This window comes from Salmo salar, chromosome 01 (assembly GCF_965601325.2).
Source record: "Salmo salar chromosome 01, fSalSal1, whole genome shotgun sequence".
Taxonomy (NCBI): domain Eukaryota; kingdom Metazoa; phylum Chordata; class Actinopteri; order Salmoniformes; family Salmonidae; genus Salmo; species Salmo salar.
The window spans coordinates 173,903,686-173,931,621 of record NC_138291.1 but is presented as its reverse complement, the minus strand read 5'-3'; the positions used below and the strand labels follow the sequence as shown (position 1 = coordinate 173,931,621).

General features: G+C 44.2%; 1 protein-coding gene across 1 annotated transcript; it reads right to left on the bottom strand.

Annotated features, from left to right (window-relative positions):
- Window positions 1-161: 161 nt before the first annotated feature.
- On the bottom strand, window positions 162-9,892 carry LOC123726538 (CD209 antigen-like protein C). Its single transcript, XM_082974870.1, has 2 exons — window positions 9,839-9,892; window positions 162-914 (listed from the first exon to the last, which is right to left on the bottom strand). Exons 1-2 carry the CDS (start codon window positions 9,890-9,892, stop codon window positions 279-281), a joined length of 690 nt encoding a protein of 229 aa, XP_082830996.1. The 3' UTR covers window positions 162-278.
- Between the last annotated feature and the right edge of the window lie 18,044 nt (window positions 9,893-27,936).

The following is a 27,936-nucleotide window of genomic DNA, read 5'->3' as shown; positions in this document are numbered from 1 at the left end:
GAAAGTACATCTTATTAATGTACAGCATAATGGAAGCAAAATTAACAACATTTTACAATATTAATATTTCAGTAATTTCAAATGAATGGTTAACTAAAACTTAAAGTAATTTATTGAATGATATACACATTGTGTGAAATGGTAACTGTGTGTGCATGCCTGAGCCTTTCTCTCCCTAGTCTAATGCAATGTACTATTTTACCAAAAACATCAATCTTCAGACCATCACCATAGATGGTCCTTTTTCAACAGAAGTACAGAGAGAGGACATGATCATCCTATTTCTCACAGATCCCTTTATTTTTAATGGAATACGTCTCATCATTCCACCACCCTTGACTGGTTGGACGATATACAAACTCCCCACAGTCCTGGTCTATTCCATTGTTGCTGTTGGGCTGCCCTTTCCCCCAATTCGCTGTGGTCAGTGGTGTACCATCCACCCATTTCCAGGTCCCTTCAATAACTGAGTCAGTAAGACCAATCCAGACATGATTTTTTGTTTGGTTTAATCCATTGATAAATACCTGTTCCTCTTTGCTGTTTATGATCACCAGATCAGCTCCAAACTCGTGGCATTCTTCACGGCTCTGAGACCAGGCTTTATTCTCATTGGTGATGTAGTAACAGCTGAATTCAAACTCCCTCCAGCCTTCTGGACAGCGTCTCCCTTTGATCTTCTTGTTCAGGTTTTCTTTCTCCTTCTGTAGCTGGTCTCTCGCTTTAGTCAGGTTGTTGTAACTGGTCGATTGGTTTCTCTGGTAGACAGACAGGCTTATGATTCCAGCCAGTAGGAGAACACACAGCAGCCCCAGACACACTGCAGCAGCTCTGGTGGGTCTCTTCCACCACTGGAAATATATTGCTCCTTCTCTTGGGCTGGCCCTGAAGGAACTTGCGTTGACATATGTACACTGCTCAAAAAAATAAAGGGAACACTAAAATAACACATCCTAGATCTGAATGAATGAAATAATCTTATTAAATACTTTTTTCTTTACATAGTTGAATGTGCTGACAACAAAATCACACAAAAATAATCAATGGAAATCCAATTTATCAACCCATGGAGGTCTGGATTTGGAGTCACACTCAAAATTTAAGTGGAAAACCACATTACAGGCTGATCCAACTTTGATGTAATGTCCTTAAAACAAGTCAAAATGAGGCTCAGTAGTGTGTGTGGCCTCCACGTGCCTGTATGACCTCCCTACAATGCCTGGGCATGCTCCTGATGAGGGGGCGGATGGTCTCCTGAGGGATCTCCTCCCAGACCTGGACTAAAGCATCCGCCAACTCCTGGACAGTCTGTGATGCAAGCGAGATGGAGCGAGATGGAGGATGGAGCGAGACATGGAGCGAGACATGGATGGAGCGAGACATGATGTCCCAGATGTGCTCAATTGGATTCAGGTCTGGGGAACGGGCGGGCCAGTCCATAGCATCAATGCCTTCCTCTTGCAGGAACTGCTGACACACTCCAGCCACATGAGGTCTAGCATTGTCTTGCATTAGGAGGAACCCAGGGCCAACCGCACCAGCATATGGTCTCACAAGGGGTCTGAGGATCTCATCTCGGTACCTAATGGCAGTCAGGCTACTTCTGAAATGCCACCCCACACCATGACTGACCCACCGCCAAACCGGTCATGCTGGAGGATGTTGCAGGTAGCAGAACGTTCTCCACAGCGTCTCCAGACTCTGTCACGTCTGTCACATGTGCTCAGTGTGAACCTGCTTTCATCTGTGAAGAGCACAGGGCGCCAGTGGCGAATTTGCCAATCTTGGTGTTCTCTGGCAAATGTCAAACGTCCTGCACGGTGTTGAGCTGTAAGCACAACCCCCACCTGTGGACGTCGGGCCCTCATACCACCCTCATGGAGTCTGTTTCTGACCGTTTGAGCAGACACATGCACATTTGTGGCCTGCTGGAGGTCATTTTGCAGGGCTCTGGCAGTGCTCCTCCTGCTCCTCCTTGCACAAAGGCGGAGGTAGCGGTCCTGCTGCTGGGTTGTTGCCCTCCTACGGCCTCCTCCACGTCTCCTGATGTACTGGCCTGTCTCCTGGTAGCGCCTCCATGCTCTGGACACTACGCTGACAGACACATCAAACCTTCTTGCCACAGCTCACATTGATGTGCCGTCCTGGATGAGCTGCACTACCTGAGCCACTTGTGTGGGTTGTAGACTCCGTCTCATGCTACCACTAGAGTGAAAGCACCGCCAGCATTCAAAAGTGACCAAAACATCAGCCAGGAAGCATAGGAACTGAGAAGTGGTCTGTGGTCACCACCTGCCAAACCACTCCTTTATTGGGGGTGTCTTGCTAATTGCCTATAATTTCCACCTGTTGTCTATTCCATTTGCACAACAGCATGTGCAATTTATTGTCAATCAGTGTTGCTTCCTAAGTGGACAGTTAGATTTCACAGAAGTGTGATTGACTTGGAGTTACATTGTGTTGTTTAAGTGTTCCCTTTATTTTTTTGAGCAGTGTATATTTTCATCATTGTCCATCTTGACACACTTCTGCTCAAATTCAATTAACTTCAACTGTTACTTCAGCTCTTACTGTAATTCTCGTTCTGAGTCAAGAGTCATCCTCAGTAATAGTGGACAGGAAACAGGAAATGTACAGTTCCTCAGTGAATGAAAACAGATAATTGTCTTAGAAATGTTGTTGGGTAAATATAACCACTCTCAAATTCAAAGACCGAGTCCATGAAGTCGACATGCTTGTTTTAATGTATATTTAAACAGTTGTTTATTTACTTTTTATCTTCCTCTTCAGTCATGATAGGGGTTAAACACTTCTACTAAACTCTTCAGTCATGATAGGGTTTAAACAGAAATACTACACTCTTCTGTCATGATAGGGTTTAAACAGTTCTACTAAACTCAAAGGGCCATGTTAGTCTAATGATTGTTGAACAGCAGGATTTTGTTTCTTAATATGATGTACCACTGTGTCCTTTAGAGGGAGCTATGGGGCTTTTAATGAGAGACAGATGAGCATTATATATCTTCAGATTCCATATTGGAATTTAAGCATGGATCCATTTTTAACAGCATCAAATACACTTAGGTATGAAACATAGCTAGACTGTATTGTTTTACTACAATATGTACCTATTATCTTAATCAGTAAACACATTGAATATATGGTTATTACAACCAGTGGTGGAAAAAGTACCCAATTGTGAAACTTGAGTAAAAGTATAGATACCTTAATAGAAACTCAATGATACTTTACGATTTTCACTGCCGACACCCCGGTCAGCCAGGTATGCCCCCAGGTGGCGTCCCTGGGGGGGGGGGACTGTCATGCCCTGATCTGTTTCACCTGTCCTTGTGATTGTCTCATCCCCTTCCAGGTGTCGCTTGTTTTCCCCAGTGTATTTATCCCTGTGTTTCCTGTCTCTCTGTTCCAGTTCGTCTTGTCTGTTTCAAGTCAACCAGCGTGTTTTTCCCGTGCTCCTGCTTTTACTATTCTCTCTTTCTCTCCACTCTGTACCTCCTGGATCTGGGTTTGACCTTTTTATTTTGTAATTATTTTATTTCACCTTTATTTAACCAGGTAAGTTGAGAACAAGTTCTCATTTACAATTGCGACCTGGCCAAGATAAAGCAAAGCAGTTCAACAACGTACAACAACACAGAGTTACACATGGAGTAAAACAAATGTACAGTCAATAATACAGTAGAAAATAAGTCTATGTACGATGTGAGCAAATGAGGTGAGATAAGGGAGGTAAAGGCAAAAAAGTCGATGGTGGCAAAGTAAATACAATATAGCAAGTAAAACACTGGAATGGTAGATTTGTAGTAGAAGAAAGTGCAAAGTAGAAATAGAGATAATGGGGAGCAAAGGAGCAAAATAAAATAAATAAAGTAAATAAATACAGTAGGGGAAGAGGTAGCTGTTTGGGCTAAATTATAGATGGGCTATGTACAGGTGCAGTGATCTGTGAGCTGCTCTGACAGCTGGTGCTTAAAGCTAGTGAGGGAGATAAGTGTTTCCAGTTTCAGAGATTTTTGTAGTTCGTTCCAGTCATTGGCAGCAGAGAACTGGAAAAAGAGACGGCCAAAGGAGGAATTGGCTTTGGGGGTGACCAGAGAGATATACCTGCTGGAGCGCGTGCTACAGGTGGGTGCTGCTATGGTGACCAGTGAGCGGAGATAAGGGGGGACTTTACCTAGCAGGGTCTTGTAGATGACCTGGAGCCAGTGGGTTTGGCGATGATTATGAAGCGAAGGCCAGCCAACGAGAGCATACAGGTCGCAGTGGTGGGTAGTATATGGGGCTTTGGTGACAAAACGGATGGCACTGTGATAGACTGCATCCAGTTTGTTGAGTAGGGTATTGGAGGCTATTTTGTAAATGACATCGCCGAAGTCGAGGATCGGTAGGATGGTCAGTTTTACTAGGGTATATTTGGCAGCATGAGTGAAGGATGCTTTGTTGCGAAATAGGAAGCCAATTCTTGATTTAACTTTGGATTGGAGATGTTTGATGTGAGTCTGGAAGGAGAGTTTACAGTCTAACCAGACACCTAGGTATTTGTAGTTGTCCACATATTCTAAGTCAGAACCGTCCAGAGTAGTGATGCAGGACAGGCGGGCAGGTGCAGGCAGCGATCGGTTGAAGAGCATGCATTTAGTTTTACTTGTATTTAGGAGCAGTTGGAGGCCACGGAAGGAGAGTTATATGGCATTGAAGCTCATCTGGAGGGTTGTTAACACAGTGTCCAAAGAAGGGCCAGAAGTATACAGAATGGTGTCGTCTGCGTAGAGGTGGATCAGAGACTCACCAGCAGCAAGAGCGACATCATTGATGTATACAGAGAAAAGAGTTGGCCCAAGAATTGAACCCTGTGGCATAGAGACTGGGGGCATAGAGACTGCCAGAGGTCCGGACAACAGGCCCTCCGATTTGACACACTGAACTCTATCAGAGAAGTAGTTGGTGAACCAGGCGATGCAATCATTAGAGAAACCAAGGCTATTGAGTCTGCTGATGAGGATGTGGTGATTGACAGAGTCGAAAACTTTGGCCAGGTCAATGAAAACGGCAGCACAGTATTGTTTCTTATCGATGGCGGTTACGATATCGTTTAGGACCTTGAGCGTGGCTGAGGTGCACCCATGACCAGCTCTGAAACCAGATTGCATAGCGGAGAAGGTGCGGTGGGATTCGAAATGGTCGGTAATCTGTTTGTTGACTTGGCTTTCGAAGACCTTAGAAAGGCAGGGTAGGATGGATATAGGTCTATAGCAATTTGGGTCAAGAGTGTCCCCTCCTTTGAAGAGGGGGATGACAGCAGCTGCTTTCCAATCTATGGGAATCTCAGACAACACGAAAGAGAGGTTGAACAGGCTAGTAATAGGGGTTGCAATAATTTTGGCAGATAATTTTAGAAAGAAAGGGTCCAGATTGTATATCCCGGCTGATTTGTAGGGGTCCAGATTTTGCAGCTCTTTCAGAACATCAGCTGAATGGATTTGGGAGAAGGAGAAATGGGGAAGGCTTGGGCGAGTAGCTGAGGGGGGTGCAGTGCTGTTGACTGCAGTAGGGGTAGCCAGGTGGAAAGCATGGCCAGCCATAGAAAAATGCTTATTGAAATTCTCAATTATAGTGGATTTATCGGTGGTGACAGAGTTTCCTATCCTCAGTGCAGTGGGCAGTTGGGAGGAGGTGTTCTTATTCTCCATGGACTTTACAATGTCCCAGAACTTTTTTGAATTTGTGTTGCAGGAAGCAAATTTCTGCTTGAAAAAGCTAGCCTTAGCTTTTCTAACTGCCTGTATATATTGGTTTCTAACTTCCCTGAAAAGTTGCATATCACGGGGGCTGTTTGATGCTAATGCAGAACGCCATAGGATGTTTTTGTGTTGGTTAAGGGCAGTCAGGTCTGGGGAGAACCAAGGGCTATATCTGTTCCTGGTTCTAAATTCTTGAATGGGGCATGCTTATTTAAGATGGTGAGGAAGGCATTTAAAAAAAAATAACCAGGCATCCTCTACTGACAGGATGAGGTCAATATCCTTCCAGGATACCAGGGCCAGGTCGATTAGAAAGGCTTGCTCGCTGAAATGTTTCAGGGAGCGTTTGACAGTGATGAGTGGAGGTCGTTTGACCGCTGAACCAATACGGATGCAGGCAATGAGGCAGTGATCACTGAGATCTTGGTTGAAAACAGCAGAGGTGTATTTAGAGGGCACGTTGGTTAGGATGATATCTATGAGGGTGCCAGTGTTTACGGCTTTGGGGTGGTACCTGATGGGTTCATTAATAATTTCTGTGAGATTGAGGGCATCAAGCTTGGATTGTAGGATGGCTGGGGTGTTAAGCATGTCCCAGTTTAGGTCACCTAGTAGCACGAGCTCTGAAGATAGATGGGGGGCAATCAGTTCACATATGGTGTCCAGAGCACAGCTGGGGGCTGAGGGTGGTCTATAGCAGGCGGCAACGGTGAGAGACTTGTTTTAAGAGAGATGGATTTTTAAAAGTAGAAGTTCAAACTGTTTGGGTACAGACCTGGATAGTAGGACAGAACTCTACAGGCTATCTCTGCAGTAGATTGCAACACCACCCCCTTTGGCCGTTCTATCTTGTCTGAAAACGTTGTAGTTAGGGATGAAGATTTCAGAGTTTTTGGTGGACTTCCTAAGCCAGGATTCAGACACGGCTAGGACATCCGGGTTGGCAGAGTGTGCTAAAGCAGTGAATAAAACAAACTTAGGGAGGAGGCTTCTAGTGTTAACCTCTATGGGCTAGGTGGGACGCTTGCGTCCCACCTACGTAACAGCCACTGGCAGCCTGTGGCGCGATTTTCAAAACCTTAAAAATCCTATTACTTCAATTTCTCAAACATATGACTATTTTACAGCTATTTAAAGACAAGACTCTCGTTAATCTAACCACACTGTCCGATTTCAAAAAGGCTTTACAACGAAAGCAAAACATTAGATTATGTCAGCAGAGTACCAAGCCAGAAATAATCAGACACCCATTTTTCAAGCCAGCATATAATGTCACCAAAACCCAGAAGACAGCTAAATGCAGCACTCACCTTTGATGATCTTCATCAGATGACAACCCTAGGACATTATGTTATACAATACATGCATGTTTTGTTCAATCAAGTTCATATTTATATCAAAAACCAGCTTTTTACATTAGCATGTGACGTTCAGAACTAGCATACTTCCGGGGAATTCGCTAACATTTTACTAAATTACTCACGATAAACGTTCACAAAAAGCATAACATTTATTTTAAGAATTATAGATACAGACCTCCTCTATGCACTCGATATGTCCGATTTTAAAATAGCTTTTTGGTGAAAGCACATTTTGCAATATTCTAAGTACATAGCCCAGGCATCACGGGCTCGCTATTTAGACACCCGGCAAGTTTAGCACTCACCATAATCATATTTACTATTATAAAAGTTTGATTACCTTTTGTTGTCTTCGTCAGAATGCACACCCAGGACTGCTACTTCAATAACAAATGTTGGTTTGGTCCAAAATAATCCATCGTTATATCCGAATAGCGGCGTTTTGTTCGTGCGTTCCAGACACTATCCGAAATAGTAAAGAAGTGTCGCGCGCATGGCGCAATTCGTGACAATAAAATTCTAAATATTCCATTACCGTACTTCGAAGCATGTCAACCGCTGTTTAAAATCAATTTTTACGCCATTTTTCTCGTAGAAAAGCGATAATATTCCGACAGGGAATCTCCTTTTCGGCAAACAGAGGAAAAAATCCCAAAGGCGGGGGCGGTCGGGTCACGCGCATAAGCCCAGTGTCCCTTGATCGGCCACTTGAGAAAGGCGATAATGTGTTTCAGCCTGGGGCTGGAATGACGACATTCTGTTTTTTCCCGGGCTCTGAGCGCCTATGGACGACGTGGGAAGTGTCACGTTAGAGCAGAGATCCTTAGGAAATGATAGAGATGGAAAAGAAGTTCAAGAAATGGTCAGACAGGCCACTTCCTGTAAAGGAATCTCTCAGGTTTTGACCTGCCATTTGAGTTCTGTTATACTCACAGACACCATTCAAACAGTTTTAGAAAATGTAGGGTGTTTCTATCCATATGTAATAAGTATATGCATATTCTAGTTACTGGGTAGGAGTGGTAACCAGATTAAATCGGGTATGTTTTTTATCCAGCCGTGTCAATACTGCCCCCTAGCCCTAACAGGTTAACATGCATGAAACCAAGGCTATTACGGTTACAGAAGTCATCAAAAGAGAGCGCCTGGGGAGTAGGAGTGGAGCTAGGCACTGCAGGGCCTGGATTCACCTCTACATCACCAGAGGAACAGAGAAGTATGAGGATAAGGGTACGGCTAAAAGCTATAAGAATTGGTCGTCTGTGACGTCCGGAATAGAGAGAAAAAGGAGCAGGTTTCTGGGGGCGATAAAATAGCTTCATGGTATAATGTACAGACAAAGGAATGGTAGGATATGAGTACAGTGGAGGTAAACCTAGGCATTTAGTGATGATGAGAGAGATATTGTCTCTAGAAACATAATTGAAACCAGAAGATGTCATAGCATGTGTGGGTGGAGGAACTGGGAGGTTGGATAAGGTTTAATGAGCAGGGCTAGAGGCTCTACAGTGAAATAAGCCAATAAACACTAACCAGAACAGCAATGGACAAGGCATATTGACATTAAGGAGAGGCATGCTTAGCCGAGTGATCAAAGGGTCCAGTGAGAGTTAGATAGCTAGCCGAGCCATAGGTAGCAAGCTGGTAGAAGATAGAGGGAGGTCTGTTTTTAGCTACCTCGTGCGATTCCGTCTGTAGATTAGTGGGGTTCCGTGTGGTAGGGGGCACCAGTCCAATTGGCAAAATAGTTAGTTATAGTGGCCCAAGAAAATTGTCCGATAGACCTATTCAGATAGCAGCCGATGAGACAGCTAACGATTAGCGGGCCGCAGATGGGCATTCGGGTTACGTCGTGACGGAGGGGCCAGTTGGATAGCTCCCTCGGGCAGATAACGTCGGTGGTCCAGTCGTGAAGGCCCGATGGGGCTCCGCATCGGCAGTAAAACGGGTCCGGATAGGTGATTGTAGCCCAGGAGAGGCTGATGGAACTCTTCAGCTGGCTAGCTCCGGAATAGCCCAGGAGTGGCTGATGAAACTCTTCAGCTGGCTAGCTCCGGAATAGCCCAGGAGTGGCTGATGAAACTCTTCAGCTGGCTAGCTCCGGAATAATTTATGTTAACTTCGGGACCTACGTTGCCAATAGTCACTCAGGTAGCAGCTAGCTAGCTGCAAGATCCAGGTGTAAATGTCCAGAGCCTGCGGTAGAAATCCGGGGATTTGGAGAGAGAATAGGTACGGTAAGCTCTGGTCTGAGTCGTACAAAAACTGGCGATAGCTTTACGAGCTAATGGATAGCTGAGGACCGCTAACCGTGGCTAGCTGAACTCCAACGTTAGCCAGGCTAACCTCTGGCTAGCTTCTGTTGTGGATTTCAGATTTGAGGTAAATAATACTTTTATTTTTTAAATTGGTGAGGCGAGTTGCAGGAGAGTGTTTTGAGGTTGAGTTTTTAGAAAAAGAAATATGTAAAAAAATAAGCGAAGAAAATATGTAAATATATACATACACGGGACACGACAAGAGGAAGACAAAGGATGTCTGAACTGCTACGCCATCTTGGGATAAGATGTTTTTGCCTGTCCACGACCATTCTCTTGCCTACCCCTTTTGGAACTAATAAATATCCAACACTCAAACCATTTGCCTCCCGTGTCTGCATCTGTGTCTGGCCCTGAGCCCTTATAGTACGAACTGGCCATGACAGACCCAGCAGACCTGGGCCAGCTCCGCCACGCTGTCTCCCTGCAGGAAGCCACCATTGGGATGCATGAGGAGCTACTTCAGGACCTTCTGGAAGGGCTTCGTCCCCTGACGGAACGCCACGACCAGGGGTTTAAGGCTATTATGGAGCAAATCAGGGAGTGGCTCATAGGCAACCTACCCCTTCTGAGAACCCCCAACCACCCAGAAACTTTTTCCCTATGAGTGGTGAGTTTGTACAGCCTAACCCTGCTTACCACCTCCGGAGCATTACTCTGGGGGATCCTTGTTCCTGCCGTGGTTTTCTTTCTCAATGCTCCCTTATTTTTGAGCTACAGCCAACTTCGTTCCCTTCGGACCGATCTAAGATAGCATATATTATTACGCTAATGTCGGGAAGGGCGCTCTCCTGGGCGATGGCTGTTTGGGAGCAACAATCCGTTATTTGTCGTCATCTGGAGGATTTCATGGCAGAGGTGAGGAAGGTGTTCGATTCTCCGGTATCCGGGAGCGAGACGGCCCTTAAACTTCTTGAATTATGTCAAGATTCCCGTAGTGTGGCAGACTACGCTGTTGATTTTCGCACATTGGCGCGTGAGAGTGCCTGGAATCCGGAGTCCCTTTTCGATACCTTCCTTCACGGACTATCTAAGGTGCTAAAGGATGAGCTAGCTGCTGGGGAATTGCCGGTGGCCCTCGATTCCCTCTTCGCCCTCTCCATTAGAATCGATGGGCGGCTAAGGGAACGCCGGAGTGAGAGGAGGTCTGGCCTGGGTCACACTCGCTCATCTTCCGAAGGAATCCGGAAGTCCCCGAAGGCTTTTCTTCCGAGAGGATCCGAAGCCACCCGAGCCTCCTCGAGAATGATCGATGACAGGTGAGTCTGACACACCAGAACCTATGCAACTGGGAAGGGCTAGGTTATCGCTTAGGGAACGTTCCCACAGGCTAAGCTCCAATTGCTGTCTGTATTGTGGAGCTGTAGGGCATTATATAGCCACCTGCCCAGTTAAGAGACTGGACACCTTAGTAGGTACAAGCACTCTGGTGAGTCTGACTGGGAATCCTCTAAGTCCCATTACCCGTACTCCTTTTTATGTGATCTTGCTGTGGGGAGACCAGTCTAAGTCTCTCCGGGTGCTTATTGACTCTGGGGCAGATGATCGTTTTATGGACGCTACCCTGGTATCAGAACTGGGTATCATTACTCAACTCCTCTCTGTTCCCATAGATGCCAGGGCACTGGACGGTCGTTCCATTGGTAGAGTCACGCACAGCACAATTCCCCTAAATATGCGGGTATCTGGAAACCACAGTGAGTCAATTGTTTTTCTTGGTTCCAAAAAACAACCCAGATTTTGACAGGACTACGGGTTCCATTCTGGGTTGGAGCCCATTTTGCCATTCACACTGCCTAAAGGCGGCACAGCCATCTCCAAAACGTCTGTCTCCAGGAATAAGTACGGCCACGGATCTCTCTGCCTTGCCCGCAGAGTATCATGACCTCCTGGAGGTTTTCAGCAAGGCTTGTGCTACCTCCCTTCCTCACATCGTCCCTACGATTGTGCTATTGACCTCCTCCCGTGCACCACACCGCGTCGAGGTCGGCTATATTCCCTGTCCGGTCCTGAGACCAAGGCCATGGAGGAGTACATCAAGGACTCACTGGCTGTTGGGAGCATTCACCCTTCTGCCTCTCCTGCTGGCGCAGGATTCTTCTTTGTGGGGAAAAAGGACAAGACACTGCGTCCATGTATTGATTACCGGGGTCTCAATGATATTACGATTAAAAATCGGTACCCTCTACCACTCCTCACCTCAGCTTTCGAACCTCTCCAGGGGGCTACTATCTTCACCAAACTGGACCTTCGGAATGTCTACCATCTTGTGCGGATACGTGAAGGAGACAAGTGGAAGACAGCTTTCAACACTGCCAGTGAACATTATGAGTACCTGGTCATGCCGTTTGGACTCACCAACGCGTCTGCTGTTTTCCAGGCTCTGGTCAACGATGTGCTCCGGGACATTTGAATCGTTTTGTTTTTGTCTACCTCGACGACATCCAGGTTTTCTCTCGTTCTGCCCAGGAACACATTCTCCATGTTCGACAGGTTCTTCAGTGCCTTTTGGAGAATCAGTCGTTTTGTAAAGGCTGAGAAGTGTGAGTTGCACCACTCCACTATCTCCTTTCTAGAATACATTATTGCTGAGGGGAATGTACAGATGGATCCGGAGAAGGTGAGAGCGGTGGTGGATAGACTCCATCCCACGTACAGTGTGCAGCTCCAACGGTTTCTGGGTTTTGCTAATTTGTACCGCCGTTTCATTCAGGGCCACATCAACCTGGCGGCTCCTCTCTCTGCACTCACTTCTCCCAAGGTACCATTCACATGGTCTCCAGCAGTGGACAAGGCTTTTGGGGATCTTAAGCAGCGATTCAATACTGCTCCTATCCTCTATCCTCATCCATCCGGACCCAACTCGTCAGTTTGTGGTGGAGGTTGATACTTCCGACATGGGAGTAGGGGTCGTTCTTTCCCAGCGATCCGTCCAAGACCAAAAGCTTCATCCCTGTGCCTTCATGTCCCATCGTCTCAACTCTGCGGAAAGGAATTATGATGTTGGGAACCGGGAATTCCTAGCTGTAAAGATGGCTCTGGAGGAGTGGAGACACTGGCTGGAAGGGGCGGAACATCTATTCCTGGTATGGACAGATCATAAAATTGTAGAATATCTCTGTACTGCCAAGCGCCTCAACCCAAGGCAAGCTTGTTGGGCTCTGTTATTTACCAGGTTCAATTTCACCATCTCTTACCAACCAGGGTCAAAGAACGTGAAGCCGGACACTCTATCCCATCTGAACAGTTCCACTGCCACTCCCTCTGAATCTGAGACCATCCTCCCTGCCTCTTGTTTGCCGACTTCTGTTTGTGGAATTGAGGCTCTTGTTCGCAAGGCACAGCATCCCCAGTTGGACCCTGGGGGGGGCCCGGCTAACCGGCTGTTTGTTCTGGATTCGGTCCGGTCTCAGGTCCTGGAATGGTCTCACTCCTCCAGGCTTACCTGTCATCCTGGTACTCGTCGAAAACTGGCTTTCCTCCGTCAACGCTTCTGGTGGCCCACCATGGTTCCTGATGTCTCGGGCCTTCATTGCCGCATGCATGGTGTGCGCTCAAAGCAAGACTCCGCGGCAAGCTCCGTCTGGCGTCCTACAGCCACTCCCTGTCCCTCATCGCCCCTGGTCCCATATTTTCCTGGATTTTGTCACTGGGCTTCCTCTGTCAGACGGCAACACCACCATCCTGACGGTGGTTGACAGATTCTCCAAGGCCACCCATTTCATCCCTCTTCTGAAGTTACCTTCAGCCAAGGCGACACCCCAGCTTATGGTGCAGCACGTCTTCCGAATCCATGGACTCCCGGTTGACATTGTCTTGGACCGAGCTCCTCAGTTCTCGTCCCAATTCTGGAAGGTATTCTGCACTTTTATCGTGTCGTCAGCCAGCCTGCCCTCTGGGTTTCATCCTCAATCTAACGGCCAGTCGGTGCAAGCCAACTAAGATATGGAGACGGCACTCCGGTGTCTTGTTGCCAGTAACCCCACCACCTGGAGTCAGCAACTGGTCTGGGTGGAATATGCCAGGAACACTCTCCCCTGCTCGGCTACTGGACTATCCCCCTTCAAATACTCCATGGGGTATCAGCCCTCGCTCTTTCCAGAGCAAGAAGTGGAGGTCAACATACCTTCAGCCCAGATGTTCGTCCGCCTCTGACGGTGTACCTGGAGAAGAGCTCGGGCGGTTCTTCTCAAGACCACCTCCAGGTATCGTCGACAAGCGGATCGCCACCGGACTCTGGCTCCTCGTTATTGGGTCGGGCAGAGGGTATGGTTGTCCACTCGGGCCCTACCCCTCCAGGTAGAATCGCGTAAATTTTCCCCCCGTTTCATTGGTCCTTTCCCCATTTCTAGAGTCATTAGTCCCACTGCTGTCCGTCTGTTGTTGCCCCGTACCCTCCGTGTTCACCCCACTTTTCATGTGTCCAGGATTAAGCCCTTGTCTCACAGTCCTCTGTCTTCTGTTTCTAGGCCTATCCGTCCCCCACGGGTCATCGATGGCCAGCCAGCATATACGGTGAGATGCCTCCTGAGGGTTCGACCATGGGGCAGGGGTTTCCAGTACCTGGTTGACTGGGAGGGTTATGGCCCGGAGGAGAGGTGCTGGGTTCCTGCTAAAGACATCCTGGACCCGGCCCTGATCGCTGATTTTCACTGCCGACATCCCGGTCAGCCAGGTATGCGCCCAGGTAGGGCGCCAGGTGGCGTCTCTGGGGGGGACTGTCACGCCCTGATCTGTTTCACCTGTCCTTGTGATTGTCTCCACCCCCTCCAGGTGTCATTTATTTTCCCCAGTGTATTTATCCCTGTGTTTCCTGTCTCTCTGTGCCAGTTCATCTTGTCTGTTTCAAGTCAACCAGCGTGTTTATCCCATGCTCCTGCTTTTGCTATTCTCTCTTTTGCTAGTCCTCTCGGCTTTGACCCTTGCCTATTTTCTGGACTCTGTACCCGCCTGCCTGACCAGACTGCCTGCCCTGACCTCAAGCCTACCTGCCACTCTGTACCTCCTGGATCTGGTTTTGACCTTTTTCCCGTCCACGACCATTCTCTTGCCTACCCCTTTTGGAACTAATAAATATCAAACACTCAAACCATCTGCCTCCTGTGTCTGCATCTGGGTCTGGCCCTGAGCCCTTATAGTACGAACTGGCCATGACAGACCCAGCAGACTTATATAGACGGTGTGGAATACTCAATAAATACAGCTACCAAAAATATGTACGTTGCTTCATGGTGTGCAGAAGTTGGGGTGGTGGTGTCACTGCTTTGGTTGGACCTATTTCCTTTCAGATGCAATCAATTCAGGAGATTAATTGAAACATAATTTGAACGGATATTTCCTCTTTGAAAATAATTCACTTTTTGAATTCATCTCCTGGGATATATTGACAAACTGTCAACCATGACCATTCTCTTTCAAGATAGTCTCCTGCAGTTAGTTTAACCTGGTAGAATTCAAATTTATTCAGGAATCTGTTGCCAATTGTGACCTAACTAACAGGCTGGAACCTTAGGAAGGCCATTGTTTTGGGAATCGGGTGCGGGCAAGGGGAAGTGACGTTTACCTTCTACAGTATGCTACTGTTTTCCTACATTTTAATTAGCTGTAACAGAGTTGAGTTGGTTGCAATACCTCCACCTCCACTAGCTTTTCGGTGGCGCAGCTGGTTAATGGTGTTTCAAGAGGGTGGACATATGAGTCAACTCTTTTCCAACTTCCTGTTCTTCATTGCACCTGATGTTCATCTCTCACCCTTCTGTAGATGGCTGTTGCTGGCGGAGAGTGAGTCATTATTACGCTTGCAAGATATTCGTGCTGTTGGTATATCGAAGTTGGAACTAACCTCTGGAAACCCTTCCTACTAGCATGGCTCCGGGTGTTTCCTAACTGGATTTGGATACAGACACAGGAGTCAGGCAGCCCTAAGGGGCCAATTTGCAGTTCTTTAAAGAACGCAATATGTTCAACATCATTTGGTTTTCTCGTCACCTATTGTTTTTATTTTCAGGTTATAAAACTTTTGATTAAATTCAATAGCAAGATTTTAAATTCAAACCAGATTTTCTGAATCAATGGTCGAATTGACCAATGGTACGAATTATCACATAGCTTTCCCCTAATTGTTTGTGATGAGGCCTATACAGCCCTGTTATCAGCCTCATCAGTAACAACATCAGCCGGCTAGTATAACCTGCATGGCCCGTAAATGTGATGTCCTCATTAGCTGCACTGGGTTCATCTTCATGGAGGGCTGCCAGTTTGAGGACATGTCGCTGGATACATCCCATATGGCACTCTTTTCCCAATATAGTGCACTACTTTTGACCAGGGCCCATAGCGGAAGTGCACTATGTAGGAAATAGGGTGCCATTTGGGATGCATGCTTCTTTGCTTCACACGAAACCCTAATTATTATTTATTATTATTATTATTATTATTATTATAAACTAATTAGTAACTTTCCCTTTCACTGTCTGAAGCAGAATAAAACGTATTGTGTGTCTTGGGGGATCGGGGAGAGTTCAAAGAGAAGCTCTCAGTTCAAGGAAACGTCTGACTGATAAGCTAGGCTCTCTGTAGAGCAGCTCAAAGCCTTCACAAGCTGTACAAGAGTCATTACTTTAAATGGGTTTACCCTGCTTATAATTATCATATTAACTCTGACCAATAGATGGGTTTACCCTGCTTATAATTATCATATTAACTCTGACCAATAGATGGGTTTACCCTGCTTATAATTATCATATTAACTCTGACCAATAGATGGGTTTACCCTGCTTATAATTATCATATTAACTCTGACCAATAGATGGGTTTACCCTGCTTATAATTATCATATTAACTCTGACCAATAGATGGGTTTACCCTGCTTATAATTATCATATTAACTCTGACCAATAGATGGGTTTACCCTGCTTATAATTATCATTGTCACGGCTGTCGAAAGGAGCAGACCAAAGTGCAGCGTGGTTGTAGTTCCACATTTTATTTAATCCATGAAATTTTGCAATACGTAAATATAACTGAATTGACAAAACAACAAACCGTGACGCAGAGAGAAACAAACACTACTCAAAATATAATAACCCACAAAACCCAGGAAGAAAAACCCCTGCTTAAATATGATCTCCAATTAGAGACAATGAGGACCAGATGCCTCCAATTGGCGATCAACCCAAAAAACAACATCATAGAAATAGAAAAACTAGAAATTAAACATAGAAATAGAAAAACACAAAACACCCCCTGTCACGCCCTGACCTACTCTACCATAGAAAATAACCTCTTACTATGGTCAGGACGTGACAATCATATTAACTCTGACCAATAGATGGGTTTACCCTGCTTATAATTATCATATTAACTCTGACCAATAGATGGGTTTACCCTGCTTATAATTATCATATTAACTTTGACCATTAGATGGGTCTACCCAGCTTATACAGTGCATTCTGAAAGTATTCAGACCCCTTTTTGTACATTTTGTTACGTTAGTTTTTTTTTGTACATTTTTGCATATTTATAGAAAAAAATACAAAAAACGAAAATGTCACCTTTTATATAACTATTCAGACCCTTTACTCAGTACTTTGTTGAAGCACCATTGACAGCGACCACAGCCTCGAGTCCTCTTGGGTATGACACTACAAAATTGGCACACCTGTATTTGTGGAGTTTCTCCCATTCTTCTCTGCAGTTTCTCTCAAGCTCTGTCAGGTTGGATGCGGAGCTTCACTGCACAGCTATTTTCAGGTCTCTCCAGAGATGTTCGATCGGGTTCAAGTCCGGGCTCTGGCTGGGCCACTCAAGGACATTCAGAGACTTGTCAAGAAAGCCACTCCTGCATTTTCTTGGCTGTGTGCTTAGGGTCGTTGTCCTGTTGGAAGGTGAACCTTCGCCCCAGTCTGAAGTCCCGAGCACTCTAGAGCAGGTTTTCATTAAAGATCTCTTTGCGTCGTTCATCTTTTCCTCGATCCTGACTAATCTACCAGTCCCTGCAGCTGAAAAATATATATGGTGATGCTGCCACCACCACGCTTCACCGTAGGGATGGTGCCAGGTTTCCCCCAAACGTGATGCTTGGCATTTAAGCCAAAGAGTTTAATCTTCATCAGACCAGAGAATCTTGTTTCTCATGGTCTGAGAGTCCTTTAGGTGCCTTTTGGCAAACTCCAAGTGGGCTGTCATGTGCCTTTTACTGAGGAATGGCTTCCATTTGGCCACTCTACCATAAAGGCCTGATTGGTGGAGTGCTGCAGAGATGGTTGTCCTTCTGGAAGGTTCTCCCATCGCCACAGAGGAACTATGGAGTGACCATCGGGTTCTTGGTCACCTCCCTGACTAAGGCCCTTCTCCTCCGATTGCTCAGTTTGGCTGGGCGGCCAGCTCTAGGAAGAGTCTTGGTGGTTCAAAACTTATTCCATTTTAAGAATGAAGGAGGCCACTGTGTTCTTGGGGACCTTCAATGCTGCAGACATGTTTTGGTACCCTTCCCCAGATCTGTGCCTCGACACAATCCTGTCTCGGAGGTCTACGGACAATTTCTTCGACCTCATGGCTTGGTTTTTACTCTGACATGCACTGTCAACTGTCAACCTTATATAGACAGGTGTGTGCCTTTTCTAAATCATGTTCAATCATTTGAATTTACCACAGGTGGACTCCAATCAAGTTGTAGAACCGTCTCAAGGATGATCAATGGAAACAGGATGCACCTGAGCTCAATTATCGAGTCTCATAGCAAAGGGTCTGAATACGGTATTTCAGATTTCTTTTTTTTATACATTTGCAAACATTTCTAAAAATCTGTTTTCGCTTTGTCATTATGGAGTATTGTGTGTGTATATTGATGAGGAAAATGTTTGATTTAATCAGTTTTAGAATAAGGCTGTAACGTAACAAAATGTGGAAAACAGGAAGGGGTCTGAATACTATCTGAATACATTGATTCTCTGATTCGTTTTACATTGATTCTCTGATCATTAGATTGGTTTACCCTGCTTATAATTGTCATTTTAACTCTGACCAATAGATGGGTTTACCCTGCTTATAATTATCATATTAACTCTGACCAATAGATGGGTTTACCCTGCTTATAATTATCATATTAACTCTGACCAATAGATGGGTTTACCCTGCTTATAATTATCATATTAACTCTGACCAATAGATGGGTTTACCCTGCTTATAATTATCATATTAACTCTGACCAATAGATGGGTTTACCCTGCTTATAATTATCATTGTCACGGCTGTCGAAAGGAGCAGACCAAAGTGCAGCGTGGTTGTAGTTCCACATTTTATTTAATCCATGAAATTTTGCAATACGTAAATATAACTGAATTGACAAAACAACAAACCGTGACGCAGAGAGAAACAAACACTACTCAAAATATAATAACCCACAAAACCCAGGAAGAAAAACCCCTGCTTAAATATGATCTCCAATTAGAGACAATGAGGACCAGATGCCTCCAATTGGCGATCAACCCAAAAAACAACATCATAGAAATAGAAAAACTAGAAATTAAACATAGAAATAGAAAAACACAAAACACCCCCTGTCACGCCCTGACCTACTCTACCATAGAAAATAACCTCTTACTATGGTCAGGACGTGACAATCATATTAACTCTGACCAATAGATGGGTTTACCCTGCTTATAATTATCATATTAACTCTGACCAATAGATGGGTTTACCCTGCTTATAATTATCATATTAACTTTGACCATTAGATGGGTCTACCCAGCTTATACAGTGCATTCTGAAAGTATTCAGACCCCTTTTTGTACATTTTGTTACGTTAGTTTTTTTTTGTACATTTTTGCATATTTATAGAAAAAAATACAAAAAACGAAAATGTCACCTTTTATATAACTATTCAGACCCTTTACTCAGTACTTTGTTGAAGCACCATTGACAGCGACCACAGCCTCGAGTCCTCTTGGGTATGACACTACAAAATTGGCACACCTGTATTTGTGGAGTTTCTCCCATTCTTCTCTGCAGTTTCTCTCAAGCTCTGTCAGGTTGGATGCGGAGCTTCACTGCACAGCTATTTTCAGGTCTCTCCAGAGATGTTCGATCGGGTTCAAGTCCGGGCTCTGGCTGGGCCACTCAAGGACATTCAGAGACTTGTCAAGAAAGCCACTCCTGCATTTTCTTGGCTGTGTGCTTAGGGTCGTTGTCCTGTTGGAAGGTGAACCTTCGCCCCAGTCTGAAGTCCCGAGCACTCTAGAGCAGGTTTTCATTAAAGATCTCTTTGCGTCGTTCATCTTTTCCTCGATCCTGACTAATCTACCAGTCCCTGCAGCTGAAAAATATATATGGTGATGCTGCCACCACCACGCTTCACCGTAGGGATGGTGCCAGGTTTCCCCCAAACGTGATGCTTGGCATTTAAGCCAAAGAGTTTAATCTTCATCAGACCAGAGAATCTTGTTTCTCATGGTCTGAGAGTCCTTTAGGTGCCTTTTGGCAAACTCCAAGTGGGCTGTCATGTGCCTTTTACTGAGGAATGGCTTCCATTTGGCCACTCTACCATAAAGGCCTGATTGGTGGAGTGCTGCAGAGATGGTTGTCCTTCTGGAAGGTTCTCCCATCGCCACAGAGGAACTATGGAGTGACCATCGGGTTCTTGGTCACCTCCCTGACTAAGGCCCTTCTCCTCCGATTGCTCAGTTTGGCTGGGCGGCCAGCTCTAGGAAGAGTCTTGGTGGTTCAAAACTTATTCCATTTTAAGAATGAAGGAGGCCACTGTGTTCTTGGGGACCTTCAATGCTGCAGACATGTTTTGGTACCCTTCCCCAGATCTGTGCCTCGACACAATCCTGTCTCGGAGGTCTACGGACAATTTCTTCGACCTCATGGCTTGGTTTTTACTCTGACATGCACTGTCAACTGTCAACCTTATATAGACAGGTGTGTGCCTTTTCTAAATCATGTTCAATCATTTGAATTTACCACAGGTGGACTCCAATCAAGTTGTAGAACCGTCTCAAGGATGATCAATGGAAACAGGATGCACCTGAGCTCAATTATCGAGTCTCATAGCAAAGGGTCTGAATACGGTATTTCAGATTTCTTTTTTTTATACATTTGCAAACATTTCTAAAAATCTGTTTTCGCTTTGTCATTATGGAGTATTGTGTGTGTATATTGATGAGGAAAATGTTTGATTTAATCAGTTTTAGAATAAGGCTGTAACGTAACAAAATGTGGAAAACAGGAAGGGGTCTGAATACTATCTGAATACATTGATTCTCTGATTCGTTTTACATTGATTCTCTGATCATTAGATTGGTTTACCCTGCTTATAATTGTCATTTTAACTCTGACCATTAACGGAGCAAGATTGATTTAATTTGTATTTGCAGCATAAATGCATGCATGCACCCACGTAAGCACACACACACACACACACACACACACACACACACACACACACACACACACACACACACACACACACACACACACACACACACACACACACACACACACACACACACACACACACACACACACACACACACACACTCACTGACGGCTAAAAACTCTATTTCTTTATATCAAAAACAGAGTAGAATAGTTTTTAAGACCAGAGGTCATAAACAGTACTGAAGCAATCTGTGGTTTCTCACTCTGTCAGACAAATTTCAAAAGGACATCCAGTAATGAACGCTAGACTTTTCTGAACATTCCAACAGCTGTGGTCAAGGCTGCATTCGCTTTGTTTGTCACTGTAAGAGTCAAGGGATAGTTTTGATGGGATAACATGCGGCCGGTTCTTTCAAGCATTTCAGACTAATACGTTTCAATTCCAAGAAGATCAACTGAAGAGAACAAGCACTTTGATACAAATCTCTTCGGAAGACATTTGATTGCTTAAGGGAATATTTTATAATATTCTAAAGCCCTTTTATAATAGTTTGCAAATATATATTGCATCTTGATCTTTAAAGGGACTGGATTTCAAATGACTGCATCCCAATTCTAGGGTAGAGAATGATGTTTTATTATTTAAAGTAGACACAAATTTCATATTACTATATTAACTGATGGAAAAGGCCTCCAGTGTAACCCTTAATTGGATGCTAAGCATAAGAAGTTGAACTCACTTTAACTGTGCATTTGGCCACCCACAGACATCTACATCAATAGGTAGACCATTCAGATGTGTTCCAACTAGTTTCACTCATTTACCTATTTCCAGTAGAACGGCATCTCCGTGCGAGTCAGTACTTATTAGTAATAAAACATTTTTTACTTCTTCTTGACAATAATATCTAAGTCAAGTTATTGAAGTGGTTTACATACAGTACCAGTCAAAAGTTTGGACACAACTACTCATTCAAGGGGTTTTCTTTATTTTTACTATTTTCTACGTTGTAGAATAATAGTGAAGACATCAAAACTATGTAATAACACATGGAATCATGTAGTAACATAAAAAGTGTTAGACAAATCAAGATATATTTGAGATTCTTCAAAGTAGCCACCCTTTGACTTGATTACAGCTTTGCACACTCTTGGCATTCTCTCAACAAGCTTCATGAGGTAGTCACCTGGAATGCATTTCAATTAACAGGTGTGCCTTGTTAATTTGTGGAATTTCTTTCTTGATGCGTTTGAGCCAATCACTTGTGTTGTACATAGAAGATAGCCCTATTTGGTAAAATACCAAGTCCATATTATGGCAAGAACAGCTCAAATAAGCAAAGAGAAACGACAGTCCATCATTACTTTATGATATGAAGGTCAGTCAATCCGGAAAATTTCAAGAACATTGAACGTTTCGTCAAGTGCAGTCGCAAAAACCATCAAGCGCTATGATGAAACTGGCTCTCATGAGGACCGCCACAGGAAAGGAAGACCCAGAGTTGCCTCTGCTGCAGAGGATAAGTTCATTGGAGTTAACTGCACCAGATTGCCGCCCAAATAAATGCTTCACAGAGTTCAAGTGACAAACACATCTCAACATCAACTGTTCAGAGGAGATTGTGTGAATCAGGCCTTCATGGTTGAATTGCTGCAAAGAAACCACTACTAAAGGACACCAATAATAAGAAGAGACTTGCTTGGGCCAAGAAACACAAGCAAAGGACTTGTCGGTGGAAATCTGTCCTTTGATCTGATGAGTCCAAATTTGAGATTTTTGGGTCCAACCGCCGTGTCTTTGTGAGACGCAGAGTAGGTGAACGGATGTTCTCCGCATGTGTGGTTCCCACCGTGAAGCATGGAGGAGGAGGTGTGGGGGTGCTTTGCTAGTGAAACTGTGATTTATTTAGAATTCAAGGCACCCTTAACCAGCATGGCTACCACAGCATTCTGCAGCGATACACCATCCCATCTGATTTGCGCTTAGTGGGACTATCATGTTTTTCAACAGGACAATGACCCAAAACACACCTCAAGGCTGTGAAAGGGCTATTCTACCAAGAAGGAGAGTGATGGAGTGCTGCATCAGATGACCTGGCCTCCACAATCACCCCCGACCTCAACCGAATTGAGATAAAAGCAGACAAGTGCTCAGCATATGTGGGAACTCCTTCAAGACTGTTGGAAAAGCATTCCAGGTGAAGCTGGTTGAGAGAATGCCAAGAGTGTGCAAAGCTGTCATCAAGGCAACAGGTGACTACTTTGAAGAATCTCAAATATATTTTGATTTGTTTAACACTTTTGATTGGTCACTACATGTCTTCACTTTTATTCTACAATGTAGAATATAGTAAAAAATAACAAAAAAACCTTGAATGAGTAGGTGTGTCCGAACTTTTGACTGGTACTGTATATATTTACATATATTAGCAATGTTTTGATTTCGCTGCTGTTAGTTGTCTAAATCCTCTCAGCCTTTGTCTCGCTGATCTTCCACTGAACCTTGTGAACATCTCTGACCATCTCTGCTGTCTTTTCCTATGGAGTTACCCTAGCAACTATGCAACAGCTGTAGAAATAACAGTGATAAACACTTTCATTGGACTCTTGGGGGTTATCCTCTCACCCATCAGGAGAATGGTATTTGGTATTTTATTAGGATCCCCATTAGCTGTTGCGAAAGCAGCAGCTACCCTTCCTGGGGTCCACACAAAACATGAGACGACATAATACAGAACATTAATAGAGAAGAACAACTCAAGAACAGAACTTGAAACATCACACATACAGTGCCTTAAAGTATTCATACCCCTTGACTTATTCCACATTTTGTTGCGTTACAGCCTGAATTAAACATGTATTAAAGTTATTTTTTTATCACCTATCTATACACAATTCCCAATAATGACAGTGAAAACAAATTTGTATAATTTTTTGCAAATTTATTGAAAATGAAATACAGAAATATCTAATTTACACAATTATTCACACACCTGAGTCAATACTTTGTCAATGTACCTTTAGCAGCGATTACAGTTGTCAGTCTTTTGGGGTAAATCTCAGAGAGCTTTCCAGATCTGGATTGTGTGACATTTGTCAATTTATTCTTAAAAAAATAGACCTGTGTGTTGTCCTTGTTAATGCAGACAGATAATAGCTCCAACTTCAGCCTCCCGAGTGGCACAGTGGTCTAAGACACTGCATCGCAGTACTAGCTGTGCCAATAGAGATTCTGGGTTAGAATCCAGGCTCTGTCGCAGCCGAGCCGCGACCGGGAGACCCATGGGGCGGCGTACAATTGGCCCAGCGTCGTCCGGGTTAGGGGAGGGTTTGGCCGGCAGGGATGTCCTTGTCCCATCGCGCACTAGCGACGAGGTCGCCAGGTGTACGGTGTTTCCTCCGACACGTTGATGCGGCTGGCTTCCGGGTTAAGTGGGTATTGTGTCAAGAAGCAATGCTGCTTGGTTGGGTTGTGTTTCGGAGGACGCATGGCTCTCAACCTTCGCCTCTCCCGAGTCCATACGGGAGTCGCAGTGATGAGACAAGACTGTAACTACCTCGGACCTGAGGGAGAAAAGGGGGTTTATATATCACATTTTACATTGTCTGTAAGCTTGAGTTCATTTGCACACAACAAAATAATACAATGATGGAAAGACCTGTGTGTTGTCCTTGTTAATGCAGACAGAGAACAGCCTCAATATTGTCCCGCACATTGAATATAGTTGAGGTCCCTGTAACCCTAGATTCAGATCATTCAGGCAGATCATTCACCCAGATAGGCCAGTCGTGTGAGAAACTCGTCATCATGCAAGCAGTCAGACAATTGAAAATTATGGAAAGAAAACTTTAAGCTCGTCTCTCAATTTAAAAAAAAACATGTCAATACTTTGGCCCTTGATAACCAGCGTACCTCTGTATGTTGTAAAAGCATTACATGGTCGCTGCCCATATCATTGCGTAATGCAAGAAATACACGAGAGTTCAGGGACCTTGCTTTAACAAAGTTAACCATTTTCACTGTAGTGTCCAAAACATCTTTCAAGCTGTCAGGCATTCCCTTGGCAGCAAGAGCCTCTCGTGGATGCTGCAGTGTACCCAAGTACTTTTAGCAAAGAGAGACTGGCATGCATAGTATTGATATTAGACCTGTGATTACAGTGAAGAGCAAGATGTGCCATTCTGTTCTGGGCCAGATGCAGCATAACTAGGTCCTCCTTTGCAGCACCTGACCATATGACTGGACAATAATCAAGATAAGATAAAACTAGAGCCTGCGGGACTTGCTTTGTGGAGTGTGGTGTCAAAAAGCAGAGCATCTCTTTGTAACGGAAATACCTATTCCTGTCTTTACAACCATTGAATCAATATGTTTTGACCATGACAGTTTACAATCTAAGGTAATGCCAAGTCATTTAGTCTCCCCAACTTTCTCAACAGCCACATTATTCATTATCAGATTCAGCTGAGGTATAGAACTTAGGGAATGATTTGTACCAAATGCAATGCTCTTAGTTTTAGAGATGTTCAGGAATGGAGCATCTAAGCACAGCCCTGACACTCAGCCAGAGATGGGCTTTTCACAGGGCTATGTTGAAGAAGAGATTTAGGAATATTGGGGAAGATTCATTCTTTCCACAGTGCATAAGCTTGTTCCTCTCCCACAGAAAATCATGAAAAATAGCTCTTGTATCATAATCTAGGATGATAAAAAGGCTTTAAAAAAAAGTGTCATATTTCACAATTAAAGCTGTTAATCTTTGGTTATTGGTTTAGCCGTTACCAAGAAGTTGCGATGTAAAAATGGAATACTCCCATGTTTTGTTTCATCTTCCAATATAAACAACAATGTGCTTTAACTAACAGCATTGTGAATTAAAATGGCGTGGTATTGTGACAGTGTTCCAAAAAGTATTAAACAGCAAAGAGAGAAAGGTTTTGTTGGCCAGAACTAGTTGTTCTCTGTGAACACATTTATAGTCATACCTTAGCTGTGTATCTGATAAAAAATGTATCTGGAATTCCCCAAGGGGTGCGCATTCTCCTCCTTTCTTGTTTTGTTTGGGCTTCACACACTTGTACTCAGAAAACTCTGTGCACTCAAGTGATTTAGATAAACTGGAATCTAGGCAGACCAGTCAAGGGCTCTGAGGAAATACTACTACTGCACCCTTCCTTGTCAGGCTTTTAAAACATCCCAGATAAATGCATTCTTTATGGCATGCACCTCTTCCTTGTGACTTCCTATCAGATGATAAAAGTGTAATTGCACACAGTATGTTAAATTACTTAAATAATAATAATAATAATAGTCTTGAACTGACTGCATGTGTCAATGCTTAGATTTCAGACTGTTCTACCCACTGGGTATACCTTTACCTGTACCTTTTATCAATTTCACAGTCATATTTTATATTTGATCCATTTCCCAGTTTGAAATGTGGGTAGACCTAAGCGTTCTATCAAATCCATTTTCAAAATATGTATCCCAATGGGCAAAATGTTTCACATCGAGACCTTGGGACTACAAGGTTCTAGCTGACATTTTTGTAAAAAAAAAACTATATATGACTATCTTTATATGGTTATTCATATGTCTGTGAAGTTAAATGTTTTAAGTGTCACAGTGTCTCCTGACCCCTCCTGTCTCAGCCTTCAGTATTTATGCTGCAGTAGTTTATGTGTCGGGGGGCTAGGGTCAGTCTGTCACATCTGGAGTATTTCTCTTGTCTTTTCCGGTGTCCTGTGTGAATTTAAATATGCTCTCTCTAATTCTCTCTTTCTTTCTTTCTCTCTCTTGGAGGACCTGAGCCCTAGGACCATGCCTCAGGACTACCTGGCTTGATGACTCCTTGCTGTCCCCAGTTCACCTGGCCGTGCTGCTGCTCCAGTTCCAACTATTCTGCCCGCAGCTATGGAACCCTGACCTGTTCACCGGATGTGCTACCTGTCCCAGACCTGCTGTCCCAGACCTGCTGGAACCCTGACCTGTTCACCGGACGTGCTACCTGTCCCAGACCTGCTGTTTTCAACTCTCTAGAGACAGCAGAAGCGGTAGAGATACTCTCAAGGATCGGCTATGAAAAAGCCAACTGACACTTACTCTTGTGTTACTGACTTGTTGCACCCTCGACAACTACTATGATTATTATTATTTGACCATGCTGGTCATTTATGAACATTTGAACATCTAGGCCATGTGCTGTTATAATCTCCACCCGGCACAGCCAGAAGACTGGCCACCCCTCATAGCCTGGTTCCTCTCTAGGTTTCTTCCTAGGTTTTGGCCTTTCTAGGGAGTTTTTCCTAGCCACCGTGCTTCTACACCTGCATTGCTTGCTGTTTGGGGTTTTAGGCTGGGTTTCTGTACAGCACTTTGAGATATCAGCTGATGTAAGAAGTGCTATATAAATAAATTTGATTTGATTTGAAGTGAAAAACTAGAAAGTTCTATCTGCATAAATCCATTTGAATGTCTACTTCAGAAGTGTCAGGTAGAATCGTATGGATGAACCCAGGTTGACATTTCAGAGCCATAAGGTTCTATCTGCGATTGCACCCCCCTGAAATAAATATATATATATTTTTTACAAATGTCTCAGGATTTAGATAATCTGCACTTTAGGTACCGCTAAAGGTGAAGACCTTAAATGATTATGAAAGAAGAATTCACTACAAAACAATTCTGAGATCTGGGATGTAAAAATGTTGATGCTCATTATCGCAGAACGATGCTTTGCGCAGATAGAACCTTATAGTCCCAAGGCCATCTTGATGTCATTTTTCTGGTTGTTTTCTTGGTTGAGAATATTTTGTATAACCAGATTACCAACTGGTCACTGTTACCACCAGAAAGACATATTTTTCATGCAAACATCAAGATGTCATGGAAAATATGTCATATGCTGGTTATCTGTGAACGTTTCGGGTCTGTTTGTCAACGTCGCTGGTTGCTAAAGAGATGTTAACACAAGTTTTACATTACCTTATACAACTAGTATACAATCTGACCATGACGTCATAAAAACATCATCAAATCAAAATCAAATCAAATTTATTTATATAGCCCTTCTTACATCAGCTGATATCTCAAAGTGCTGTACAGAAACCCAG

Excerpts from the sequence above, each read along its gene's own strand:
- LOC123726538 (XM_082974870.1), bottom strand. The coding sequence starts at position 9,892 with ATGCATCCCAATGGTGGCTTCCTGCAGGGAGACAGCGTGGCGGAGCTG. Across the intron at positions 915-9,838 it reads GCGTGGCGGAGCTGGCCCAG|TGTACATATGTCAACGCAAG; the intron begins GTCTGCTGGGTC and ends TTTTTTGAGCAG.